Source organism: Lampris incognitus, chromosome 1, assembly GCF_029633865.1.
Source record: "Lampris incognitus isolate fLamInc1 chromosome 1, fLamInc1.hap2, whole genome shotgun sequence".
NCBI classification, from domain to species: Eukaryota; Metazoa; Chordata; class Actinopteri; order Lampriformes; family Lampridae; genus Lampris; species Lampris incognitus.
Genome location: NC_079211.1, coordinates 103,830,605 through 103,858,464, shown reverse-complemented (window position 1 = coordinate 103,858,464; position 27,860 = coordinate 103,830,605). Strand labels below are relative to the sequence as shown.

Sequence of the window (27,860 nt, the reverse complement as noted above, 5' to 3'; positions counted from 1 at the left end):
CAGTACTTCTCTCGTATTCTGTCTCTTGGAATATTTGCTGTTTTTCTGACAAAATATGCACTCTGCATCATAAGTCCTAGATGTACTTGGAGCATGTCGAGCTACTCTCTTAGATTGTTTCTCTTCAGCAGAGACACAACTTTTCTTTTCTTTTGCAAGGAGGCCATCAAGAATTTGCTTCATAGTGAAGATACTGCGACACTTTCTGTGGTAGTAGATTGCTGGAATCTGTCCCTCAGGAATGTCTTTTGCCAGTTTCAGAACTGGTGCATGATTTCGTATCTGAGCTGCCCTGAGCAGAGTTCTCCATGAGTCGACACTTTGTAGTGAAACCAGCTTATCTGTATCATCAGAACAGTGGATAATGCACTCCACCTGTGGGCGCTTTGGTATTGGGTAAAAACTTGCTTGTTCACCAGTGGCCATATTCAGTCAGTTTTCACCTGCCACATACAAACAAATACATGTAACTTAGGTGTATGAACACTACTAAAACAAAGTTTACTTTGCTTCACCAGCGTCATATTACCATTATTTATCTTACATAGCCACAAATAGATACATTACCTAGTTGCTATGCAACAGCTGTATTTTGTCCACATGAGGCCGCTAAAATCAACACAAGATGAAAGTTCCTCGTAGCCACTTTAACTAATCATATTAACATATACATTAAAAGAACATGCTAACATTATGGGAAATTAGCTTACAATCTTCTCCAGAGTGAGACAAGAAGATAGATACCAGTTTCCTCTATATGTGTTTAGTAGAAAGCTATCTGGCTGCACGTTAGCCTAGCTTAGCACAACGAATGGAAGTACACAGTACTGGTTATCCTTGGTTGTTGGCCAACTAAGAACTGTCCCAGAGTTTAAGCTAGGCTAATCAGTACCAGGGGTGTTGAAATGCTATATTTGTAAAAATCTGGGCAAATACACAATCGTGAGAGGCACAGAAACAGGTTTCCTGAAAGAAAAATGAAATAGCTGCTCATTTGGAAAGGTTATCATGTATTATTTTACTTCTGTTAGTGTACCAAATAAAATGGCACCAGTGAAGTTGTGTCACCTTGGGTGATATCGATATCTGGTCTGACCCATGGACTAACTGGCTTTGGTCTAGTTAGTTTCTTAGTAATAATGCCCTTCTAATTTAAGGTTCACAATCACCTCACACAATGAAATAGTATGGGTATATTATACATTTTCTGAATCTTTACAGTCCTGTGAGTATTCCAGTTTTTGTGTTTTGTGTCCCTGATATTCCTAGATGCCACAGGGCTAAAAGAAAGTATATAGTTTAGGCGAACATTGCAGAAAGATGTGTGTTATTGACGGGTTGAAGAGCTCAAGTGACCTCTATATTTGTGAGAAATATCCACAACAGGGCTTGAATGAAAGCTAAGAAGGTCCCCTTTAAAATGATACCAAAGACAATATTATAGAACATTGAAAAATGTCCTGACCATGAGGCTAAACCAGGATATGCACCAGCGTCTAAAATGCAATTTACTTTAGGGGGTGGTTAACTTCATGAGCTGATAACTGTGATACAGCTGCCACTCAGGAATGGTTATCATACCAAAATATCATCTACAGACATGGATCCTTTCAAAAATTATAAGTAGGTTTTGCCACCTTGAGTGTACCGAAATAGGAAATTTTGGGCTCTGGCCCATGGACCATATTAAAAAAAAAAAAATTCCAATGCCCCAGTGTGGTGACGGGGACACTGTGCTGTAGGAGATGCCTTCCTTCGGATGAGACGTTAAACCGAGGTCCTGACTCACTGTGGTCATTAAAGATCCCATGGCACTCATCACAAAGAGTAGGGGGTTCCCTTGTGTCCTGGTAAAATTCCCAACCTGGCTCTCTCCATCTGGCCATCTATTCATCCCCCCTGTGTAATTCACTCAATGAGTCCTCCCTCTCCACCTCTGGTGCAAAATGGCTGCTGTGCATCACCCAGGTAGTGCTACACATTGGTGGTGGTTGAGGTGAGTTACCCCCCTTCAATGTGAAGCACTCTGGGTGTCTAGATAAAGTGATATATAAATGTAATCTATTATTATTATTGTCATCAGGTTGGTGTTGGCACCTTCCCCCCGATAGCACTGAGGCATTTAACCCACAAAACCTCAACGCAAACACATTGACCTGCTCATAAACCATCTGCCTGAGACTGTTCAGGGGTTACTGTAATATAACACATATAGAGGTTACCAAACTTACACAGGAAGAGGTCACCAGTTCACCACAGGGCCTCAGACATACTAGCGTTTCATAATCTTGTGTTGCATATTGTGTTGTCTATGTGAGCTACCCAGCAAGTCATATTTGTTTGATGTGTAAACCTCATAGGCACATGAAATCTATTCAGATTCTGGCTCTTGTTCTTGGATTTGGTTTACCTAACGTGAGTCTGGCAAATTATCAGCTGACTGAATCTGCCAGGATCCAGGAGGCGAGTGTGCTCCTGAGCTTAGCTCCGTCTCTTCAATGGTGTGTACATTTGTTTGTGTCTGACTTCAGGATGTCCCGATGGCTAGAGCGATGAGATTCAGAAGACTAGAATTCAGACTACACGCTTTTTATGACTCGAGGATATTTCAAATAAGGAGTCATACACTGTCAAAGTCCCATTTTAACTGTTTGCCTGGGCAACTTGTTTGTTTTTTTTTTGACACTTTGGCTCCATTGTGAAGAGAAATCATTTTGGAAAATACTGTTTGGCTCTCTCTTTAGTCGGTGGAAGTTATAAGGAAGAGCCCTAGTACATAATTCATTGGCTTTGGGTTTCTTAATAGAGCAATGCTGTGGTTTATAATGAAACGGTGATATCAACACAAGATATCGACTACCCCTCTGACCCCAAAGCTCTTTGTCTATTTGGAGTGTCCCTGAAGAAATTGGAAGATAAACATTCTTCCATGGGATGTGTTGGCACTTCACAGCTGGTTGAACGTCTGCAGAACGACTGTATGACTCTTCTTTCTTGTATTTACCCAGAATTCATCTTTTATTAGTTCTGGGTTAGACTGTCTGAAAACTGAAGAACACTTCAGGATCAGAAGTGTTCTTGTGAGGACTTTGATTTGGATGGGTCTCTTACCGGAAAGTTAAACACACCACATAAACATACTTTTGGTGGCACGGTCGCCCAGTGGCTAGCGCTGTCACCTCACAGCGAAAAGGTCCTGGGTTCGAACCCCAGGGGTTGTCCAACCTTGGGGGTCATCCCAGGTCGTCCTCTGTGTGGAGTTTGCATGTTCTCCCCGTGTCTGCGGTGGGTTTTCTCTGGGTGCTCCGGTTTCCTCCACCATCAAAAGATATGTTAGGGTTTATCCTCCTGTCTGTGCCCCTGAGCAAGGCAATGGGAAAAGAACTGGAGTCGGTCCCCGGGTGCTACATGAAGGCGGCAGCCCACTGCTCCTAGCTACACAGATCACAGCTAGGATGGGTTCATTTGCAGTCACTGAATTTCCCCAAGGGGATTAATAAAGGAAACTTAATTAATTTGAAGAAAAATTTATATATAACAAATATTCTTTCACTTTTTATATTTTTTTGTTTGTTGCAATTTTGGAGCATCACAGAGATTGAATCATAAACTAAAAGGTCAATCTGCATGTTTTTTAAGTTTCAAAAACTCTGAAGTCTAAACTAGGAGGATTTCTCAAAGTTTTATAAAAAGTTATGTCCAGTTATTTGGGAAGTGTTGGTTAAATGCCAGGTTGGTTTTATCAGAAGAGCAAACTTTCCCACCAGCTGTTGAATGTCCCATATAGGCGTCCTCCAGATTTTTCCACTGACAGATATGGAGCGTCTCGGTTTGACTGCCTGCTTGTTGCAAGACTGCAAGATTTTCTGATATTCATGTGTAAACGGCCTTTTCCCAGCAAAGCCATGGTTGCATTTGATGTGTTTGTTTTTGGGTGGAAGTGGTGGGGTGGGGTGGGGTGGGCTGGGGGGGCATGTTTACTGGACTGAACGTTGGACCAGTGGTAATGGCATCACAGAAGATGCTAACAGACATTTTATTTTACAGCAGAGGAAGCTTAAACGATTTCCTGCACACGATGAACCACGGCTGTGGCGTAAACTGAGAGCAGGGGGGGGGGGCATCACTTATCCATATATGCCATGTGTCCATTATGTCGGACAAGAAATTAATGGTACTCTTAAAAATACTTTTTGGGATATGGTTGTCAGAAGATCAACAGAGTGACCCTGGCGTGCAGCCTTAGTTCAGTTTTCAGGGGCCTTTAGTTCAGGGGTCATTACAATATCTGTTAGTTTAGTAAGTAGCTAAATAAGATTAAGTTTGTCTGTTTGACACAAGTTGCAGCTTTTTTTGGGGGGGGTTCCCCCCTTTTTCGTCTGTTATATCTGGCCAATTACCCTATTTTCTGTGCCATTGTGGTCGTTGCTCCACCCCCTCTGCCAATCTGGGGAGGGCTGCAGACTGCCACATGCCTCCTCCGATACATGTGGAGTCGCCAGCCACTTCTTTTCACCTGACAGTGAGGAGTTTCACCAGGGAGACGTAGCGCATGGGAGGATCATGCTATTCCCCCCAGTTCCCCCTCCCCCCGAGCAGGTTCCCTGACTGACCAGAGAAGGCGCTAGTGCAGCGACCAGGACACATACCCACATCTGGCTTCCCACCCGCAGACACGGCCAATTGTGTCTGTAGAGACACGCGACCAAGCCACAGGTAACACGGGGATTCGAACCGGTGATCCCCGTGTTGGTAGGCAATGGAATAGACTGCCACGCTACCCGGACGCCCCTGAAGTTGCAGCTTTATCAATATTGTAACATAGCAACTGCTTAGCACTATTTACGTGACAAGAGCATCAACATCAGCATGCCCTACTTGTTTCTCACTATGTCGTGCTTCCTTGCTTACCCGTTCTCTCTCTTGTGCACCTCTAGACCAACGCCATCAAGACCTCCAAGTACAACCTCTTCACATTCCTGCCTCTCAACCTCTTTGAGCAGTTTCAGAGGATCGCAAATGCCTACTTCCTGTTTCTGCTGGTGCTCCAGGTGAGGGCAACACACACACACACACACACACACACACACACACACACACACACACACACACACACACACGGAAAAAGATGGGCACTAGCTCCATGTGCCACACACTTTCCAACACACATGTTGCATACTTGGCTTGAATTAATACTTTCAAGTGTATTTTACTTCCAAAAATAAATTTATTTCTTCTATCTACAAAAACTATAGCATGTCATGAGCATGACTAAAGTGCTATCTACCCTCAGAGTCTGTGTCACATGGCTGTGTAAAACTTTTCCCCTAGTAAAACTTTTACCAGATTCTCATTTATTAAAATAAAAGTGCTTTAAACAGAATGTGACCATAAACAAACTAAATTACTCTCTCCTACTGACAACAACATGTATAACGATACAGCTTAGCGTATCAAGTTATGACTGTTACTATCATGGATTTGCCTTCTAGCACAATGGGTATGTGGAGTGTAATAACAATCGGTTTAACAATATTATTTTGGCATTACTGAACCAAACAAACTTTTACACACTTAAAATGTGACCTACATCTTTCTACAACTGTCTGTATGTTGCCTTATGTTATGTTTATACCCCCTTTACTCACTTGCCAGGAGAAATTGTAGCGCATGTAGGGCGCCTGGGTAGCATAGCAGCCTATTCCATTGCCTACCAACACGGAGATCCCAGTTCGAATCCCTGTGTTACCTCAGGCTTGGTCGGGCGTCCCTACAGACACAATTGGCCGTGTCTGCGGGTGGGAAGCCAGGTGTGGGTACGTGTCCTGGTCGCTGCACTAGCGCCTCCTCTGTCGGTCGGGGCGCCTGTTTAGGGGGGAGGGGGAACTGGGGGGAATAGCGTGAATCTCCCACGCGCTATGTCCCCCTAGTGAAACTCCTCACTGTCAGGTGAAAAGAAGCGGCTGGTGACTCCACATGTATCAGAGGAGACATGTGGTAGTCTGCAGCCCTCCCCGGATCGGCAGAGGGGGTGGAGCAGCGACCAGGACGGCTTGGAACAGTGGGGTAATTGGCTGGATACAATTGGGGGGGGGGGAATCCCCTCCCCCCCAAAAAATAAGAATAAATAAACACTCATTCAGACACACAAATACACCAACATACAAATTATACATGCAATGCACACATGTTCACGGCAATGCATGGAAGGAAAATAACACACTTGTGTTGCTATTTACTAAAAATCAGCTAATGGCAACACACTGATTCGCTTTAGTGTTTCTTATAAAACTGCTCAAAATTCACTACATTTGAATTATGGCTTTTGTGTGTGTGTGTGTGTGCTGTACTCATGAGACTTAACAGGATGAAATGTTTTTGTTGGCGATGTTCTTGTGAATACTATGCACACACAAGTTGTAAACGCATGCCTGGAAACACACAGACGTGTCCATGCCCACACACATACATATGCTCCGTCCATAAATAAACACTCTGTCTCTCCCTCCATCTCTGTGTCCTTCTTTCACCAACTCATACAACCATACACACACATGCAGCCCACCTTCACATGTAGCCATTATTGTTTTACAGTGAAGGCTCAGATTAACCAAACAGGATATGACTGAATGAAATGCAGTGAAATTAAGGAAGTGTGATAGCCACCAGAGGATATTGCCTCATTGTGTGAACAAAAATCTTGTTCCACCTACAATCTGCTGAGAGAGAGAGAGAGAGAGAATTTTGAATTTTAAACAACTTTTTATTTTACATAAAACAAAACTTTAATGAACATAAGTAGCTTCTTTACATTAACACAAAAAAGAGTTCATCTTCCATCATACAACTCTTGATCAATTCAGAGCTCAAGACGAAGAGGGAGATTTTAAAAAAAATTTAAAACAGCTGTTTGACAAGAAGCAAGCTTTAATATCTTCTACAACATTAATGGTCATTCCTTTACATTAATATGACCAACAAAAAAAAGAGTCCATCTTCCATCACAGAACCCCAGATTGATTCAAAGAGAAAAATTTGGACAGGTAGACAGACAGTTTTTTTTCTTTTTCAAGCAAAAACAACTGGGGAAAAAATGAATGCACAGAAAAATAAATCATAGAAAACGAATAATACTCGAATAAAATGAGTAATGGTAAAAGATGCTTAAAACTTTAAAAAGTGGTTCAAGTCACAGACTCCCAAAGAGTTCAGAAAACATACAAAAACAGAATTAAACACCAACTGCCCCCCATTGACTGAGCAAATGGCTGTAGTGAAAAACCACTGTGCAATAAACTTGTTTAAATTTTTCATTAGGGTAAAGAATCTGAAATCCACTCGGACTCTTGCCTTCACCCGTACGATGAACAAAGGATGTAAATCTTCCTCTGAACCATTACTAATTCGACTTTTCCTACTTCTATAAATCAATAGCTTAGCTTGCCCCACTACAGAATTAAAATTTTTTAAAGTTGCCACTTTTCTGCATCCTTCCTCTTGTACCCGATGCCAAAGATAAAAACCGTTTCATTCCATTTTTCACTTCAGTGAGAGAATATGATTTGTAAAGCTTCAAAAAGCACCTGAAGTCTTTCACATTCCATGTAACAATGAAAAATGGTCTCTGGCGGCTGACAGAAAGGACACTTAACAGAAACAGTTGGATTTATTTCAGAAAAGAAAGTATTGACTGCTAAACGCTCCCTGAAGGATCCTCCTTTTGTTCAGCAGGGCTTTATATAGCGCCCTCCACACTGGCCTACAATCATCTGCCTCTTTTAACTTTGTTCTCTATACAGTGTCCTTTCTCTCATTCAGCATTCTTTTGTTCGTGGCTACAACACAACACTTGTACAAGACTTTCCCATCTAACATGTAAATGTCAATTTTAGTAGCAAAATTAGAAACCAACAAAGGTCCCGTTAGTCCAGTCTGGTCCATTTGGACACCTAACTCGGGGAAAGGATCTCCATTATCAGGAGTCTCAGTCCCAACAGCATAGTCCTGCAGCATGTCTAGTTCCTCAATAGTGAGTCTTTTAATCCATGCATTCAGAATGTCCCTAGTATGTTGGCTTGACCTGAAGCCCAGCGGGGAAGCCATTGCCTCTGTCAAGAAGCTTCGGACCTGCAGCATCCACTATGTGCTTCAATTTAACAGTTCCAGCTGAGCATAGCCTCCAGTTGAGACCAGGTTTTCTGTCATCCTGAACGCCCAGCCTGGCCCCATGGATTAGAGGCTCTTTCAGGAGCCAAAACAGAGATGCTGTAGGCTCCAGTCTGCACCACTTAAAAAGAGTCCAGGCTCTAAACAGTTCTTGATAGAAAGGTGGCAGGTCATGCACACTCTTAAAAATACAGACTGTTAAAAACAAAGAGGCGTCTAAACCCAAACACTGTACCTTCTTTAAAATAATGCTCATGAGAGATCTCCACAGCACATCATCAGTCCCTGTGAGGTAACGCTGTATGAACTGTAATCTAAAAGCTGCTACTCTGCTCTCTAGATGCGCTAAACCCTGCCCTCCCTTCTCTTTTTGTAGGTATAGTAGACTCAGTGGTACCCAAGTGTAGTTTATCTCTAAAAAAGTTCACCAGAATAGCCTTTTTTTTTTTTTTTTTTTTTTTTTTAGCAATCCAGCAGGGGCTTCCATACATGTTAGCTTGTGCTGGAAGGTGGAGGTCACCAAATTATTAACAAGTAAAACTCTTCCTCTGTAAGACATCTGTGGCAACAGCCATCTCCACTTTTGTAATCTCCCCTCCATCTTTTCCACCACCCACTCCCATTTTTTCCAACAGTCTGGCCATCGCCTAGAAACACTCCTAGGTACTTGAAACCTCCCCTCTTCCAATTTAGCCCTCCTGGCAGCTGAGGGAGACCTGCAGACCACTTTCGAACTGCTAAAGCCTCACTTTTTGCCCAATTTACTGTAGCGGCCAAGAGATTCCCAAAAGTTTTCACAATTTTTCCAACCAAATTTACATCATCTTGATTCTTTACAATGACAATATCATCTGCATACGCAGATAAAACAACTCGTGTGTTAAAATCAGGTAAAAACACCACCAATATAAGAGCGAAAATTGTGCAAAAAGGGTTCAATTGAAAGTACATAGAGCATGCCCGACATCGAGCAGTCTTGCCTTAAACCTCTAGATGCTCGGAAAGGTTTACACATAACACCATTAATTTTCAGTACACTCTCAATATCTTCGTACAAAACCTTAATCTTGGCAAAAAGTCCAGGGCTGAGGCCAAACCTTTCTAACACTTTCCAAAGGTGTTGGTACTCAACCTGGTCAAAAACTTTTTCCTGATCCAAAGAAACCGGACCAGCATCAAAGCCCAATGAACCAGCTTCCAAAATATCCCAAATTAGTGACACATTGTCAACAATGGACCTGCCAGGCACACAGTAGGTTTGGGTCCGATGGATGACCTGATCCATCACCTTCTTCAGTCTGTTGGACAGGTCTCTGGAAAGCAGCTTGTAATCTGCACACAGAAGAGAGACCGGACACCAGTTCTTTATATCTTGTAGGTCGCCTTTTTTCAGCAACAACGTCAGAACTGCTCTCCGGGGCAAAGATGAGTCATTAAGGCCTTCAGTGATGTCGTCACACAGTTCGGTCCAAAAAGTCTTGTAGAACTCCGGCGTGAGTCCATCAATCCCAGGAGCCTGCCCCCCCACATGCTCTGCAGCACTGTCAACAGCTCCTCTGTAGTCAGAGAACCCCCAATGCCTTGTTGGTCTCCTCTGAGATTCTGGGCAGCCCACTGCAGAGGGAATCAAATGCCCCTTCATCCTCAGTGTACTCACTGCTGTACAAAAGAGAGTAAAAATCCACAGCTCTCTTCTGGATGTCACTGGCCTTAGTCAGCAGCTGTCCTGATGTTGATTTCAGAGTATGGATGAACCTGCTCTGTCGATTCTTCTTTTCTAGGCTGAAGAAAAACTTTGAAGGTGAGTCCATCAGAGCAACACTCTCAAAACGAGACCTGACCAGCGCCCCCTGGGCCTTAGCGTCCAGCAAGTCAGCCAGCAAGACTTTTTTAGACTTGAGGTCATCAAAGAAACCTTGGTTTACTGTGGACCCTGCAGAACTCTTCACTCCACTATTTCAGTCTCTAGATCCCTCATAGATTTGGTAATGTCCCTAGAGACATTGAGAGTGTACTTTTGACAAAGCTGCTTAATCTGTACCTTCCCACAATCCCACCGCCGTTTCAATGATGTAAACTCCCTTTTCTTAGTTTTAAAAATGTTCCAAAAAATATAAAAGTTTCTTCTAAATGTGCATCTAGTAATAGAGCAGTGTTGAATAAGCAGACTTTTGTTTGACTTTTGCAATAAAACATTGCATGTCACCATTGAATGATCTGAAAAACCTACGGCCATAATCCTCCATTCTTTAAAAATACTAAAATGATGCCTAAAAGAATGAAAATGATCTAATCTTGCCATCATAGAAGACCTTTCTCTACTTTGAACCCAGGTGTACTGCCTAACTTCCTCGTGCATCTCTCTCCACACATCAAATGAACTATGAGTTACTATCAACTGCTTCATTGCACGTCCGGAGGCAGCATGAGGTTCAATATGATCCCTGTCTACATTATCATTTTCTGTGCAGTTAAAATCTCCTCCCAGAAATAAAACCTCTTCAGGCCCACACTGTTTTAAAAACCACACTGAGGTCAGTTAAAAACTGAACTCTGTCTGGCCCTACACTTGGAGCATATACATTTACAAAAACCAAAGTAAAAGACTCATATTTGGCTCTGCCTACTATCAATCCACCTTTCACTATTCCTTCTACCACATAAGATTGTGGTGGAAGGTTTTTAGAAAAGAGGAGTGCCACTCCTCCACGGGTTTCACTTAAATGACTTAACTTCACCATCACACTCCTTCCAGTCAGTGTCATTCATGATATCGCTATGTGTTTCCCGGACAAACATGACGTCAATGAGCTTTAGTTCAAAGTTCTTCAAGTACAAGTTCAAAAAGACATGCTCTCTTTCTCACATCTCTTGTTCCATTTAAATTAAGTGTAGAGACTTTAAAGTGGGCCATCAAGACTGATGTGAAAAAAAACCCAAAACACACGACAAAAGAACATTAACCAGAACAGGAAACCAGAACGGGTGTTTAGCACGCCGACCAGCAAACACTCACCAACTGTAAACACACACACAACCCCCCTAAAACCTCCCTATATACACACCAAACCAGTAACCCTACAGTATTTACAAGGAAAAATAAAGATAGACATCGCTCACAACCGCTCTCATACGTCTGCTCAGCACACTCACTCGCACTTCCACTCAGAGAGAGCGAGAGAGAGGAGAGAAAACCCTGAATGCTACAGTGAGGGGGTCTGGGGGTTCTGTTATGCTGTGGGAAACACTTTCCTGGCACGGTTTGGGTCCACTCGTCCCCTTAGAGGGAAGGGTCACTGCAAATCAATACAAAGCTATTCTGAGTTATCACCTTCTTCCTATGATGAGACATCTCTATCCTGTTGGGAGTGGTCTCTTCCAGGATGACAAGGCCCAGCATCCACAGGGCACGAGGGGTCACTGAATGGTTTGATGAGGATGAAAATGATGTAAGTCACATGCTATGGCCTTCACAGTCACCAGATCTCAACCCAGTTGAACACCTATGGGAGATTTTAGATCGATGTGTTAGACGGTGATCTCCACCACAATCATCTAACCACCAAATGAGGGAATATCTTTTGGAAGGATGGTGTTCATCCCTCCAGTAGAGTTCAGAGACTTGCAGAATCTATGACAAGGAACATTGAAGATGTTCTGGTGGGTCAAGGTGGCCCAACACCTTACTAAGACACTTTATGTTGGTTTTTCCTTTAATTTGTCACCCGTCTGTATGTGTATCATATAATTTTGAGTAATTTGCAATTTTTTTTTTTAAATGTTCTCTTGAAAACTAAATCTGGCTCAAATAGTCAGGCTTCAACTATTTTCATATTTCTTGCCTTAAAAAGATAAAAGATTGGCTTGACAAAACAGGACTAGACATAACTGAACAAATTAAAGGTAATATTCTACCTTTTACGACTATTGTTCAACAATGTGAAAAACAACAAATCAAAGCAAGCTAGACACAAAAAAATAAAATAAAAATGAAGATAACGAGTGGCTACACAGCACAGTGTGCCGACATCTGCACATTGAGCCTTAAAATGAAATTGAAAAAGCCAAACAAAACTCAAACCAAATGTTCACTGAAAGATCAAAGATCAGAGGAGTTTGGCTCCGCTTAGAAAACACTGTTGGTATTCTTGAAGCAAACAGTTCTTTAACCTTTTTTCCCCCCTCTCTGTTTTTGTTTTTCCTAGGTGATCCCTCAGATCTCCTCGCTGTCATGGTTCACCACTGTAGTGCCCCTAGTCCTTGTGCTGTCAGTGACTGCAGCCAAGGATGCCATTGATGACATTGTAAGTAAACTCTCAACATCCATCCGGGTGGAGCTCTTCAGCTGCACACACACTCTCTCTCTCTCTCTCTCTCTCTCTCTCTCTCTCTCTCTCTCTCTCTCTCTCTCTCTCTCACACACACACACACACACTCTCTTCACCTACAGCTGGTGGCCTGGTTGAGGACAGCCAACTTCAGTCATTTGTCACTTGGGGCCGAGACTGCAGGCTTTCAGTCCAACCCCAACCCAATACTCATGGATTAAAGTTCTCCGTCGCTACGATGGATTTCTGTCAATTGGATTCCAGAGATACCATGTATGAGATCAGTCGGTCTGCTTTTGGACTCCAACGCTGTGACGGTGCACCTGTCAGAGGAGCATGTGATAGCACTGTTGCAGCTGACTCGACGTGTTTTATCATCAGTATTGGTGGTGGCAGGGAGTATCATGTCTCTCCTTGAGGTGATGTCAGCAGCTCACCCAGTGGTGCACTGGGGCTGCTGCACATGAGGAACCTGCAATTTTGGTTCATGTAGTTGCGTTTGAGTCTAATCTGAGACAAACGGCATGAGCTCTATGTCCCTGCCCGGGTGCAGAGATTTGAGATTTTGGAATTCGCCCTGCCATCTCTGGGATTTCGGCTGGGGAGCATCCCCCACTACATTCAGGTCTTCACAGATGCTTCACTGGCCGGCTGGGGAGGGACCCTCAGCCAGGCCAGTGTGGGGGGCATGTGGTCTGGTGTCCCTCGCCACATAAACTTGCTGGAGCTCACAGCGGTTCAGAAGGTGCTTCACCACTTCACTTCTCACCTGATAGGAAAGCACATCATGGTGAGGTCAGACTCCACCACAGTTGCGGCATACTTTAACAGACAAGGGGGAGTCAGATCCCTGGCCCTGCACAGGATGACGGTCATCCTGACGTCAGCAGATCGCCATCTCCACTCCTTGAAAGCCCGCCACGTTCTGGGGTTTCTCAGTGTGGGGGTTCTCAATATGGGTGTGATGTCCCTCTGGACATCCTTTCTGCTTCTGCCCCCAATGGGGGTAGATGCATTAGCTCACCATGTTTGGCCTCCTGGTTTGCTGTATGCTTTTCCACCCCTGCGGCAGATGATGCAGTTGCTTAACAGGATTTGGTTGCAACGTCTCGTCAGTGATAGTTGTGGTGCCAGACAGCCTGGGCACCAGGTGGTTTCCGGACCTGGTACAGCTGGCAGTGGCAGGTCTGAGGCCGGTCCTTGACCTCCCCATGGCTCTGCAACAGGCAGAAGACGTGATCCTGTCGCGTCCTGTTATGGGACGGCACCTCATGGTTTGAAAGTCGAAAGTATGAGGTTGAACGACATAGGCCTCGCTGAGGCGGTGGTCGCAACTATTCAGAATGTACGTGCCCCTTCCACCTCCAGGGCTTATTCTATGCGCTGGCAGGTTTTTGCGGTGTAGTGTAAGGTCAGGGACCTAAATCCACTTTCCTGCCCTTTGCAGGATGTTTGCTGTTCTTACAGCACCTGTTCGATGGTGGCCGCGCTGCTTCGACTTTGGGGGTGTTTGCAGCAGCGATGACAGCGGGCCATGATGGGTTTGGCCACTTCACAATCAGTAGCCACCCTTTGGTCAAATGCTTCCTGATGGGGGTCCATAGGCTGAGGCCGCCTCCTCCACGCCTTGTCCCTCAGTGGGACCTGCAGACGGTTTTGGATGGGTTGGCACACCATTTTAGCCGCTTGGCCAGGTGAACTTGGAGTTGTTATCTATCAAGACGGCCTTTCTCTTGGCTCTTACTTTGGCCAAGAGGGCAGGGGTTCTGTGTGCCTTGTCTATATGTTCCTCCTGCATGTCTTTCAGTAATGACAAGTGGTCAGTGGAATTGCTCTCCAACCCGTCCTTCCGGTCAAAAGTCATCACCGCCTCATTCAGGTCTAGAGTCATTCGTCTGAGAGCGTTCCTTCTCCCTCCTTATGCTAACAAGGAGAAGGAGCACCTCCACACCCTGTGTCCAGTTAGGGCACTTTGGTGTTATGTGGAGTGCTCGGCGACTGTCAGGAAATCCAACCGACTATTCGTCTGCCATGACGGTGTGACTCGGTGCTTCCCTGTCAGCACAACAGCTTGCCCACTGGATTTGTGATGCAATCCGCAAGATTTTTTTTTTTTGTGGATTCCCCCTCCCCCCTTTTTCTCCCCAGTTGTATTCGGCCAATTACCCCACTCTTCCGTGTATCAGTTGGTTAAAAGCTTCCTCAAACTTGTCGTATCTGCCATACATAACAGCTGCTTTTCTTAAAACTGGCTGCTACCTGTCCCGCTGCGTTTTGATGCTGTTGTGAAGACATAAAACACTATCTGCCGTAGTTGTTCTTCACAGTAACCATTAAAATCACCGTCTACAAAAGCCTTAATCATTTTGATAGTCATGGATTAGCTACATTAGCTTGTCTTAGATACACAAGTGGTAGAAAGTGTCAAAAAGGACGTTTTTTTGCGTGTCAATCTTCAGGACTGTAACTTCAAGTTACGGTGACAAAACGTGCAGTCTTGGCCCTCAGTAGCACAGCGTTGGATTCCGGTGATTTAGGAGTTAACTTGATTAAGCAATGGAAAAGATTCCTTCAAGAGCCACTCCTACTTCCTTATTGGTCCATAGTGTAGGATTAGGAAATTTTTTTGTGTGGGTAAAAGACAGAAGCTTTGTGCTTTTATGGTTCACATTGCTTAAAGAGAACAGGGAAAAGGTGATATGTTTCTTAAAGACAATAAAAGGAAAATGACTCTTCAGCTGCCAAGGTCAACGAAAGGAGTGTGTGTGTGTGTGTGTGTGTGTGTGTGTGTATGTGTGTGTGTGTGTGTGTGCTTGATTGTGCTTTTAAAGTGTATGCCTGGCACTGCAAAGTTGATGCCTAAGTACCATAAGGTAATGTGACATCACTGGTTTAAATTTATCCCAAAGAGCAGAACAAGGGTGTTTTTGTTTGGTCTGGGTGCCAATACAGACCTATTCTTATCACTAAAACTCATTTGTTATTGGGCTGAGGTCATTGAGTTGTGGTGTCATGGCTGCTGCTCGTGGTTCCAGCCACTCCAGCCCCATTTCCTGCATCTCATGTCTAGCCCTGCTCCGTCACCATCCCAGTCCCGAGTCCTGCCCAGTTTTACTCGGTTACACATTTGTCCCAAAGCTGTTGTTGTTTTTTCCAGTTATGTTTCTGTGTATTTAAGTTCCGCTGTTAAGTTTATTGGCTGTCAGAGCGTACCATCATGTGTCCTTGTGTGTACCTGATAGCCTCATTGCTCCTGCCAGTAAACCTTTTATTTCACCTGTTACAGCGTTTGCATCTGGGTCCTCAATTCCTGCACCCCCTGTGAAACCTGGCTTATCAACAATGGGTTTTGGTGTAAGATCCCAGTGATCCATTTTGTGGTCAGTTTCTAGCAGAAAAAACCCTGTAGGAATCTTGTTTAAAACCGAGCAGTGTGTAGGTAAATAGTGAAAGTTTGCTGGCTTTTCATCAGTAACTTTGGAGCTGTGAAGCCGTAATCTTACTAATCGCCCCACCAAGAGCTGCTGCAAGTGAGCTAGCTCCACTGTTAGCTTCGCCGGTTTGTTGACTAAGCTTGTCTGGGATGTCAGAAACTGGGTTTTTCCTGCGCGTCATGTTTTCAGATTGCCACAGAAAGTAGTTGTTAAGACTCATTGTGGAATATGAAGTTATTAAAGTTTATAGAATATTGTTTATTGTAGGGTAAAATGTAGAAATCAGTGAACTGGCATACCAGCTCAACTAAGCACAACCTCCCTTCAAGCCACCATCATGAAAACCCTTTGAGATAGAAAAGCAGTAGAAAAGCGCTGTATAAATGTAATGATGATGATGATTATTATTATTATTGCTATTCCAATTGTTGTTGTTATCGTTAAATAGCTTTGAGAGTGTTTTTCTTTGAAAAACCTGTTGTCCAGGAAGGAGAGGAAATGCAGGTTGTTTTAAAAATACAAGACTTTACAGATGTTGTGACTGAACGAAGCCTGGGCAATAGTAAGAGACATGATTAAACCAGATCATATGTACTGGTAAAACGAGTCCCATTGAAAATGACCATGGAGTCAATCACAAATCAAAGAGTGAAATGTGCCTGTCTACCAATAACAAATCTATTCGAAATATGAAGGGTAAATATGATGCTCTATTATTATGTTCTGCACTTGAGGAGAGATTTTTATACCAGATTCCCAATGGGCTTTATGATAACGCACAATAATCCATTATTTGTGTGTGTTTTTATGTGTTTGTGAATTTAATTTTGTGTGTGTGTGTGCATGCGCGTGAGTGTGTTGTGGATCTGTATCTGTTTTTTTATGTGTGAGTGTGTTGTGCAGCGCACGTGTGTCAGTGCTCATGCATTTCTATTTTTCTATGGCTTTCCAGAATCGTCATAGGAGTGACAATCAAGTCAACAACCGCCGGGTCCAAGTGCTGATTGATGGAGAGTAAGTGTGTGGAAATGCACAAGTGTGTTCTGAACGTGAAGAATATATGTAAGGTCATGTTTTTGTCTATTATGGCAAGTCTAAGATATATAATATGTAATACATATAAGTTATATAAATGTAATCCATTATTATTATTATTAATAATATGGTTTCCAGAGAATCTCAAATGAAGCATCTCTCAAATATTTACAAAAGTAGATGTCACATCAAGAAAAAGACAAGTGCCTCCTGCCACCATGGACACACACACACACACACACACACACACACACACACACACACACACACACACACACACACACACACAGGTCCTGGGCAGTGGCAGCATGCCCTCTTTCTAGGAGGACCGCAGGAAGCAGGTGCAGGAGGGAAGGAAGTGCTAGTTTTCTTCCTCTTGACCTCCCGTCTGCTATGTCAAATATGTGATGTGCACTTGACTTGACCACCCTTGGAAACAAAGTCTTATTGTCCCTAAATATTTTATTCCCTCTGGAGAACTGAAGGAAACGTCATCCCAGCATACACACTTCGAACCCCACAAGAACAACATCTTTTGGGAACAATATCTTGACCCTAGGTGAATCTCCCATTTTGCATAACGACGTTCAACAGCCTGTGTGCATATTTCTTGGTTGTGTGAATCCCAAGAGCTCATAGTCAACCCCGCGAGAGACTCATCAGCTGCTCCGACAGCTTGCTCCAAGAGGGCAGCTTGCAGAAAGTTATGGTTTACTAACCAAATGTTGAATTGCAAAATGAACTGAGACAGATATTTTTTAAAAATTCACTCAACAGATATTTATCATTGTTATTTGTAGTCTTGCAAATTCATTTTACAGGACAGTACATTTTTAGGTGCTCCCCAGATAAAAGGACAGGGGCACATTTTTTAAAACACTATATATTTACAAAAGACCACACAAACACTCTTTCTACCAATACCACCACTATTACTACTAACACTACTATTACTAACACTATTACACTATTACTACTAACACTATTACTACTAACACTGTTACAGCTATAATTACTACTATTATTCCTACAACTACGACAACAATGACAACAACAACAAATTGAATTTTTGAAACAAACTTAAACACTCAAATTTTCTCAACAAGATGATACAAGATAGGGTGTCTGGGTAGCGTGGTGGTCTATTCCATTGCCTACCAACATGGGGATCGCCGGTTTGAATCCCCGCGTTACCTCTGGCTTGGTCGAGCATCCCTACAGACACAATTGGCCGTGTCTGCGGGTGGGAAGCCGGATGTGGGTATGTGTCCTGGTTGCTGCACTAGTGCCTCCTCTAGTAGGTCGGGGCACCTGTTCAGGGGGGAGGGGGAACTGTGGGGGGGGGGTAGCATGAACCTCCCATGCGCTATGTCCCACTGGTGAAACTCCTCACTGCCAGGTGAAAAGAAGCAGCTGGCGACTCCACATGTATCGGAGGAGGCATGTGGTAGTCTGCAACCCTCCCCAGATCGGCAGAGGGGGTGGCGCAGCAACCAGGACGGCTCGGAAGAGTGGGGTAATTGGCCAGATACAATTGGGGAGAAAAGGGGGGAAAAATCCACAAAAAAAAAAGGAAGACACAAGATGAAAAACACATCTCACAATCATGGTTTTGATTCTCCCTCACGGGACTTGTGTTGTTTTGGTTGCATCAGTTCACCAGTCTTTATCTGCCCTTCATTCAGACTGCGGGGTGAGAGATGGATGGACGTGCAAGTGGGAGACATCATCAAACTGGAAAACAACCAGTTTGTCACGGTTCGTAGACCCATTGATTTGACTCTGTGTAGAGCATTTCCCATACGGGTTTTGCGTCATTTTCTTCTGTACGGCACCTGGACGTTATCTGCTCTCTGTCGCCCTCTTCCTTTGTGTCTGTTAATCGCCTTGATGGGTTTTTTTTCTTTTTTGTTTTGGTGGTGAGGTTTTTTTTTTCCCATTGAGGCATGTCTCTTCTGCACACAAAAAGTGTAGTGTAATTCTTCATGCTTTGCTCCAATTTTTATCATTAGTTTGTGAATAAACTCAACCTAGATCTTGATGAGGAAGACCGTTAGGGTAATTTTTCTTGATCTGATCGGGTAGTTTCATTGCCTATCAGACTTACTCATGTATGTTTTTTTTTAAAAAGGAGGGTAAACTGGTCGTCTGGGTATTGTAGTGGTCTATTCCATTGCCTACCAACATGGGGATCGCTGGTTTGAATCCCCGTGTTACCTCCGGCTTGGTCGAGCATCCCTACGGACAATTTGCCGTGTCTGTGGGTGGGAAGCCGGATGTGGGTATGTGTCCTGGTCGCTGCACTAGTGCCTCCTCTGGTCGGTCGGGGCACCTGTTCAGGGGGGAGGGGGAACTGGTGGGAATAGCGTGATCCTCCCACACACTACGTCCCCCTGGTGAAACTCCTCACTGTCATGTGAAAAGAAGCGGTTGGCAACTCCACATGTATCGGAGGAGACATTCAATTCAATTCAATTTTATTGTCATTAAAAACAATGTGCAGGCACATGTTAAAAATGAAATGAGGGCTGTGGCTTCACCAAGCAGTGCAGGACAGACACAGACAAACACAGCAAACACAATATAAGATATCTGCAGACATTCAGTGGGCATTTGGTAGTCTGCAGCCTTCCTCCGGTCGGCAGAGGGGGTGGAGCAGTGACCGGAACGGCTTGGAAGAGTGGGGTAATTGGCTGGATACAGCTGGGGAGAAAAGCGGGGGAAATCCCCCCCTCCAAAAAAAAGGAGGGTAAACCAATTGCATGTGGTAGTTTTGTTTCTATAGGAACAAGACTGGAAAAGTAGGAGACAGAGGAGTGGAGGCTCTGGCTGGATTTTATCCTCAGCCAGGAAAAGCTCGCATGTTGTTCTAGCAATAGGGCTACTTCCTGTTATAATCCTGAAGATTTACATGCAAACAAATGCCCTTTATTGATACTTTCAATCACTGATGTATTTGAGACAATAGCTAATCCACAAATTATCCAAATTATAATGTTAATGATCGCTGTCGATTTTGCAGTGAATATTGATGTGGGGAACTGCATTGTACATCTTCATCATAGCAGCTAAATACTGCAGAATAATGTTCACGCCACTTCACTTACCTCTTATCAGTGTAGATGACAGTACGTTAAACAAAAACTACAGTCTTCAGGATTAAAACTTAACCATTAGAATACCTCTGCACAGCACGGTGGCCCAGTTGTTAGCACTGTCGCCTCCCAGCAAGAAGGTCCCAGGTTCGAACCCCGGGGTTGTCCGACCTTGGGGGGCATCCCAGGTCATCCTCTGTGTGGAGTTTGCATGTCCTCCCCCGTGTCTGCGGTGGGTTTTCTCCAGGTGCTCCGGTTTCCCCCACCATCAAAAAGAAACATGTGGGCGCCCGGGTAGCATAGCGGTCTGTTCCATTGCCTACCAACATGGGGGGTCGGTGGTTCGAATCCCCGTGTTACCTCCGGGTTGGTCGGGCTTCTCTACAGACACAATTGGCCGTGTTTGCGGGAGGGAAGTCGGATGTGGGTATTTGTCCTGGTCGCCGCACTAGCGCCTCCTCTGGTCGGTCGGGGCGCCCCCCCCCGGATCGGCAGAGAGGGGGGTGGAGCAGCGACCGGGACGGCTCAAAAAGAGTGGGGTAATTGGCCAGACACAATTGGGGTGAAAATGGGGAAAATTGAAAAGAAAAAAGAAAGAACTGGAGTTGGTCCCCGGGCGCTGCACGGCAGCTGCCCACTGCTCCTAGCTACACAGCTAGGATGGGTTAAATGCAGAGAAAGAATTGCCCCACAGGGGTTAATAAAAGTAGTTAAAAAAAATCTCTTGTAGGAAGACCCTCGTTTTAAAACTTGACCTCTCCAACAGGGGGCATCACATGAAACGAAAAGATGCAGCTAATTAACATGCTGCAGTTTGTGACATCAAACAGTGAATGAAGAGTCGTCTTCTATGTGTTTCAGGCTGATCTTCTCTTGCTCTCAAACAGTGAATGAAGAGTCCTCTGTGTGTTTCAGGCTGATCCTCTCTTGCTCTCAAACAGTGAATGAAGAGTCCTCTGTGTGTTTCAGGCTGACCTTCTCTTGCTGTCCAGTAGTGAGCCGCTTAACCTGGTTTACATTGAGACTGCAGAATTGGATGGGTTGGTATATTTGTGTGTTTTTGTGTGGACGTAACGCTTCGTGTGTGTGTGTGTGTGTGTGTGTGTGTGTGTGTGTGTGTGTGTGTGTGTGTGTGTGTGTGACTGCATGGGCCTTGTGTGTGTTTTAAAGATAAGGCGAGTAGAAGGATGATTGTTTCCTGCCATCATTTTAATGAAGAAAAACCATTTCCGAAAAGAGGGGAAGAATGAGAGGGAGAGGGAGTCTGTGTGGGCCTTAAGGCATGTGTCATGTTAGCTGTCATATTTTTACTTGGCGTGTGTGTGTGTGTGTGTGTGTGTGTGTGTCCATGCTTGGATGTGCGGTGTGTTTCTTTAAAGCTGTCATGTAAGACAAACCACTCCGTCTGTTTCCTATCCTTCCTCATTCTGCCATTTCCTTTTCTTCCCCCTTTCAACTTGGTCATACTCCTCTTTCTCCTCCCTGATGACCCCACCATTACCTTTCCCCCCTTAAATGTTTCCACCACTTCTCAACCTCCACCTTGTCACCACCGACTACCTTCTTCAACTCATCATCTTCTTCCTCTCCTTCTCTTTCTCTTCCCCTCCTCCAAAATAATTTAATCTTCCTCATCCATTCTCCTCATCATGTGCGTCTTGCTTATCTTTCACCTTCCCAACTCCCTCCAACTCTTTGTCCCGTCCTCTTCTCCTCCTCTTTCCACACCTTTACCACATTTTCCCCCTCTTTCTCCCTCTCCTCCTTATCATCGTTCTCCTCCTTCCTTCTCTCCCCCAGTGAGACTAACCTGAAGGTGAGACAGGCCCTGACAGTTACAGGAGACCTGGGAGACAACATCGACAGGCTGGCTGCCTTCAACGGTACAGCTACTGAAGACACACGCGCGCACACACACACACACACACACACACACACACACACACACACACACACACACACACACACAGTAAATGTGAGAAATGGGAGTTGTCAGGATGTTTTTTTTTGGGGGGGGGGGGTTCTCCCTTTTTCTCCCCAATTGTATTCGGCTTATTACCCCACTCTTCCGAGCCGTCCCGGTCACTGCTCCACCGCACCCCCCACTGATCCGGGGAGGGCTGCAGACTACCACATGCCTCCTCTGATACATGTGGAGTCACCAGCCTCTTCCTTTCATCTGACAGTGAGGAGTTTTCGCCAGGGGGACGTAGCGCGTGGGAGGATCGCGCTATTCCCCCCAGTTCCCCCTCCGCCCCGACCAGGCGCCCTGACCGGGCGCCCCGACCAACCAAAGGAGGCGCTAGTGCAGTGACCAGGACACATACCCACATCCGGCTTTCCATCCGCAGACACAGCCAACTGTGTCTGTTTGGACACCTGACCAAGTCGGAGGTAACACGGGGATTCGAACCACCGATCGATGTTGGTAGGCAACGGAATAGACTGCTACGCTACCCGGATAACCCCTAAAACCCCAACCTTTACAGTGTTGGTGCCACACTCTCCCAGTAAGCTACAAATGGAATATAAACCATTACCCAGTTTCATACTTCACCCATCAACCTACACGGGACCATATTCTTGCATATTTGTCTCATCCCTTCTTCAATTCACTTTAGAGGAAGTTGCTTGCCTTCTTAAAATGACCCTCAATTTCTTCCCTCAAGGTGAGGTGCACTGCGAGCCCCCTAACAACCGCCTTGACCGCTTCATGGGTACGCTGACCTGCGCCGGTCAAAAATACTCCCTGGACAATGAAAAGATCCTGCTCCGAGGCTGCACCCTGAGGAACACCGAGTGGTGCTTTGGACTCGTGCTGTTTGGAGGTTTGGTAGAACATTTCCTGACAAGCTAAAGCCCCAACATTTTCCTTCAGATGTGTTTGGTTTTAGATGTCCCACATGCAGATTTTCTCAGGGTTTGACTAGAGCAGGAGTACTTCATGTATGACGTTAATATAGGTTTTAGAGATAGAGATGTTGACTTTTTGGCATGTACATTGGTAGTTGTGGTATATATATATAGATAGATAGATAGATATTGGTGATAAATAGGTGTGTGTGTGTGTAAAGGCAGTCTCAGGAAAGAAGTACATCATATAACATATCGCTATTGTCTCTTGAATATTTATTTGCTTGATCATTGCTCATAATTTCTGACAACTGAAAAAGTAATCTAATTATTTTTTTTCAGACAGTTCTCCTTAGGGATGGATCTAAAGTGCAACAGTAGTTTAGCAAAAATAAATAAAAACTGGGTCTTGTAAAAATGGCCTTATCTGTATGCTGTGTGGATTTAATGAAATGTTTCTGAGGGCTCTAGATTGGTAGAACAATGCGGCATGAGAGGACGAATCTTTCAAAATTTGTAGATTTATTCAAATGGCGCATCACTGACCCCTACCGATTGATATATGAAACTACACACCACTGCCAGGTCGATGCTTGCTTACAGGTTTATATGCATATCTTCAACATTCTTCTGAGCATCTGTGAAAAAGCACGACAGCAGAATAAACACATATTCAATCTGAATTAGTTCAAATGTCACAGCTGTGGACTTTCTTCTTCTGATTCAAAAATGATCATGTTGAGCGAGTGGCGCTTGTGATGGCAGGATGATACTGGATGAGATCTCTTCTAACATCTGAGGGTTAGCATTATTCCCCATGATTAGTCCAATGCACACCTACACCTTGGTGACAGAAGGGGTCGGTAGAGAGTTAACATGGGGAGTGGCAGTAGGCCACAGTTGACATTGTTCAGCCTCCTAGTTGTACTTATGAGAGATTGTGAAATTGTTGAGAAAGAGGGGGAGGAAAAAGGGGGCAGGTAATCATGGGACAGGCATTTCATATTACTGGGGAGAGAGAGATAACATTGTACTGGTTTTTACTGCTCTGTTCCAGGTCCACAAACCAAGTTGATGCAGAACTGTGGAAAGACCACGTTCAAGAGGACCAGCATAGACCGTCTGATGAACGTCCTGGTCCTCTGTGTGAGATGGCTACATAAATTTTTTGTTCATACATATCAGATTAGATTGATAGTGAGATTTATTAGATTCGATTGGATGAGAAAAAATCAATTTAGATTTGGTAAAATTAGATTGCATTACATTGCTTCAATTTAATCACATTTTATAGTTGGCAAAGTAAATTTGCAGATAGGAGGATTTTCACTTGGTGCCATGTTCACAAAAAAACATCAACAAAGGAACGGACTTTTCTAAAGTGATCTTGTCCGAGCGATGGGCATCCGGGTAATGTAGCAGTCTATTCTGTTGCCTACCAACACGGGGATTGCTAGTTCGAATCCCCGTGTTACCTCCGGCTTGGTCGGGCGTCCCTACAGACACAATTGGCCGTGTCTGTGGGTGGGAAGCCAGATGTTGGTATTTGTCCTGGTCGCTGCACTAGCGCCTCCTCTGGTTGGTGGGGTGCCTGTTAAGGGGGGAGGGAACTGGGGGGAATAGCGTGATCCTCACACCCGCTACGTCCCCCTGGTGAAACTCCTCACTGTCAGGTGAAAAGAAGCGGCTGGCGACTCCACATGTATCAGTAGTCTGCAGCCCTCCCCGGATTGGCAGAGGGGGCGGAGCAGCGACCGGGACGGCTTGGAAGAGTGGGGTAATTGGCCGGACACAACTGGAGAGAAAAAAAGGGAGGGGGGTAAAACAACCAAATATGTACTATGAAAACTGAATAATTAAATGACAGTACTGGCAGGTTGTTGTTGAAGCAAAGTGCAGCAGTGGGTCAGCAAGTGTCCTATAAAGAGGCAGCAAACCTGTAATGGCGTGTTTCAAGCTGAAAACATTTTGTTATTTTCCTATGAGAGTAAAACCATAGTCACATGACCACTTTGATGGAGAAATACCGATACTGGGTGTTTCTTCTGAGGTGAAACACACATTACAACCAAAGTTTGCTGACGTTATGGGGCTATCAGAGATATCCGACGTGTATCTGGTACATATGGGTGTAATTGGTGTAATAACATCTGAGCAGAGGAGAAAGGCGACATGTTGGTGTTGAACTACAGCAGTGCCCTTTTCAGTTCCCCCTCCCCACACACACACCAACTTGTCCTTGTTTTCCTCATGATTTCTATTTGTTGTTTTTTTTTAACATTTTCAAAATGTGAGTGAGTGCAGACTGGTAAAAAACAAATGCTTACTTGCTCTTCGAAAAGCAGGAATTTTACAGTCATGACAGCTAAAACCGAAGGCCGTGCAGTGGTTAGCACGGTCACCTCACAGCTAGAAGGCCCTGGGTTCGAGCCCCGGGGCAGTCCAATCGTGGGGGTCGTCCCGGGTCGTCCTCTGTGTGGAGTTTGCATGTTTTCCCCGTGTCTGAGTGTGTTTCCTCCGGGTGCTCCGGTTTCCTCCCGCAGTCCAAAGACATGAAGGTCAGGTGAATTGGTCGTACTAAACTGCCCCTAGGTGGGAATGTGTGTGTGTCGGCCCCATGATGGACTGGCGGCCTGTCCAGGGTGTCTACCCACGACCCCAATTGGGAAAAATGACTTGGATAATGGGTGGATAACAAACCTTTTTTGACCTCGTGACCTATATTTGACCCCTAAACTTTCATCCCGCATCCCTTTGACTCCCATCTCTGCAGATTTTTGGCTTTCTGGCCTGCATGTGCACCATCCTGGCCGTGGGGAATGGGATATGGGAGGTGAACGAGGGCTCCCAGTTCACCGTCTTCCTACCCAGACAGGAAGGCGGGAATGCTGCCTTCTGTGCCTTTCTTACCTTCTGGTCCTATGTGATCATCCTCAACACTGTGGTGCCCATCTCGCTCTACGTCAGGTAGCTCTGTCTATCTGTGTGTGTGTGTGTGTGTGTGTGTGTGTGTGTGTGTGTGTGTGTGTGTGTGTGTGTGTGTGTGTGTCCATGTGTGTGTTTTGTTTGTTAAAGCTTTCTCTCCAGAGCAACAGATTATCAACTCATTAAAAGATAAATTAATCTGCATGTTATGTTGACCCAATTTTGAGTTGCGTTATGCTTTTAGTTAGTTGTATGTTCAGCTCATTGTGCGGTACAGGTTTCACAGCTGTTCGATATTGAACCCAGCTGAGAGACTACTGAGTTTAGTCGAGTTTGTTTGGACAATCAAATGATACCGGGAGAAAAGTGTCTACCCACAATCCCCTTCTGCTAACCCCTGAACCCACCGTCTTAAAGGGGCAGTCTGGTGAACATGGTGACTGTCTAACTTGCCTAAATTAGCTCAGTACAGTACCAACTTTTGTGGTTCTTAACCCAAAAGAAGAGAGAAAACCAAGCTAATATGGCAAACAGTCACATGAGCAAATTGGGCAATACACAAATACACAGGATGTGAGTTACAGCAGTTGTTGCATGTGCTTTTTAAGGTCAAAGAATATGCAGAAGTCTGGATCAAATGTTAAAAGATGGTGGGGGGCTGAAATCAGCAGAAATTTGGGGGTAAACGGTGTTAACAACCAAGGAAAATGAAATAAACCAAATGTCATGCCCCCCCCCCCCCCCCCACACACACACACACAAAGTCGCATGATCAAAGTTTTCTCCCTCTGCTGCTTCTGACAGTGTGGAGATCATTCGGCTGGGGAATAGCTTCTACATTGACTGGGACAGGAAGATGTACCACGCGCACAGCGACACCCCCGCCGAGGCCCGCACCACCACGCTGAACGAGGAGCTTGGCCAGATCAAGTACGTGTTCAGTGACAAGACAGGGACGCTCACCCAGAACATCATGACCTTCAACAAGTGCACCATCAACGGCAAATCTTACGGTGAGTATGTCTCTGTGCATGCTCAGTAATCCAGGTAAGAAAATCACAGAAAGTTGAATCAGCTCATCTGGACACAACGTTTATTGACAGTTTCATCACTCATGGAAATGATCTCTTCAGTCTAAACTGACAACAGGTATCTCCACCCTTATAAACAATACGGTTGCATAATGACCGAAACTAACGATCAGTTTCATATGCAAATATGGGTGTGGCCATTAACTAGAGTTACAATGGCCCTGTGCACTATTCACAGGGGATTTGGAAGTGTTTGCAATCACAGCATTGTAAAATGGTGACAGTCTTACCTGCAGTCAGTTGAGACGGAAGAGGTCACTTAGATGAGCGATGAAACGTTTCTTCGTTGTGTGCAGATGAACTGATTCAAATTTATTTGACTTATGTTAAGTGCTTATGAAACATTCCCACGCCCTATGAAAAACCTATTACATAGGGAATTTATTTTGGCCTGGAAAAGTTGACCTAGTACACACTGTCCTTCACTCCTTAAAGTCTTCCTTCGCTGTTTCTTGGCGTTTCATGAAAGCAATTGGGGAGTGCATTTGTTGCTCAGGAAGAGGAGAGGATTACTCCTCTACTCAAGGAAAGTTGAATCAGTTCATCTGAACACGACGTTTATTGGGAGAAACATTTCGTCACTCATCTCAGTGACCTCTTCAGTCTCAGCTGACTGCAGGTATCCCCACCCTTATAAAAGATCAGGATGAGGAGATTCGAAGACGATCGGTTCCGACCATAAACGATGCAGACTAGCGATCTGGCGGTGTCAACCCATGACCCGCCGGGCAGTGTCTTTGGGTTCCAGGGGGAGTATGGTTGCAAAGCTGAAACTTAAAGGAATTGACGGAAGAGCACCGCCAGGAGTGGAGGCTGAAGCTTAATTTGACTCAACAAGGGGAATCTCACCCAGCCCGGACATGGAAAGGACTGACAGACTGATAGTTCTTTGTCGATTCTGTGGGTGGTGGTGGATGGCCGTTCTTAGTTGGT

At 44.7% G+C, this 27,860-nt stretch overlaps 1 protein-coding gene across 4 annotated transcripts in view; it reads left to right on the top strand.

Annotated features, from left to right (window-relative positions):
• Positions 1-27,860, top strand: part of atp8b5a (ATPase phospholipid transporting 8B5a) — a 91,014-nt gene that overhangs the window by 31,020 nt on the left and 32,134 nt on the right. For all 4 annotated transcript variants that reach the window (XM_056301821.1, XM_056301793.1, XM_056301767.1 and 1 more), the window contains exons 4-13: positions 4,938-5,051; positions 12,372-12,470; positions 16,881-16,942; positions 18,649-18,721; positions 21,028-21,098; positions 21,859-21,941; positions 22,728-22,886; positions 23,969-24,057; positions 25,685-25,878; positions 26,641-26,849. In XM_056301821.1, coding sequence (XP_056157796.1) covers positions 4,938-5,051; positions 12,372-12,470; positions 16,881-16,942; positions 18,649-18,721; positions 21,028-21,098; positions 21,859-21,941; positions 22,728-22,886; positions 23,969-24,057; positions 25,685-25,878; positions 26,641-26,849 — 1,153 coding nt within the window. The remainder of the gene's footprint in view (positions 1-4,937; positions 5,052-12,371; positions 12,471-16,880; positions 16,943-18,648; positions 18,722-21,027; positions 21,099-21,858; positions 21,942-22,727; positions 22,887-23,968; positions 24,058-25,684; positions 25,879-26,640; positions 26,850-27,860) is intronic.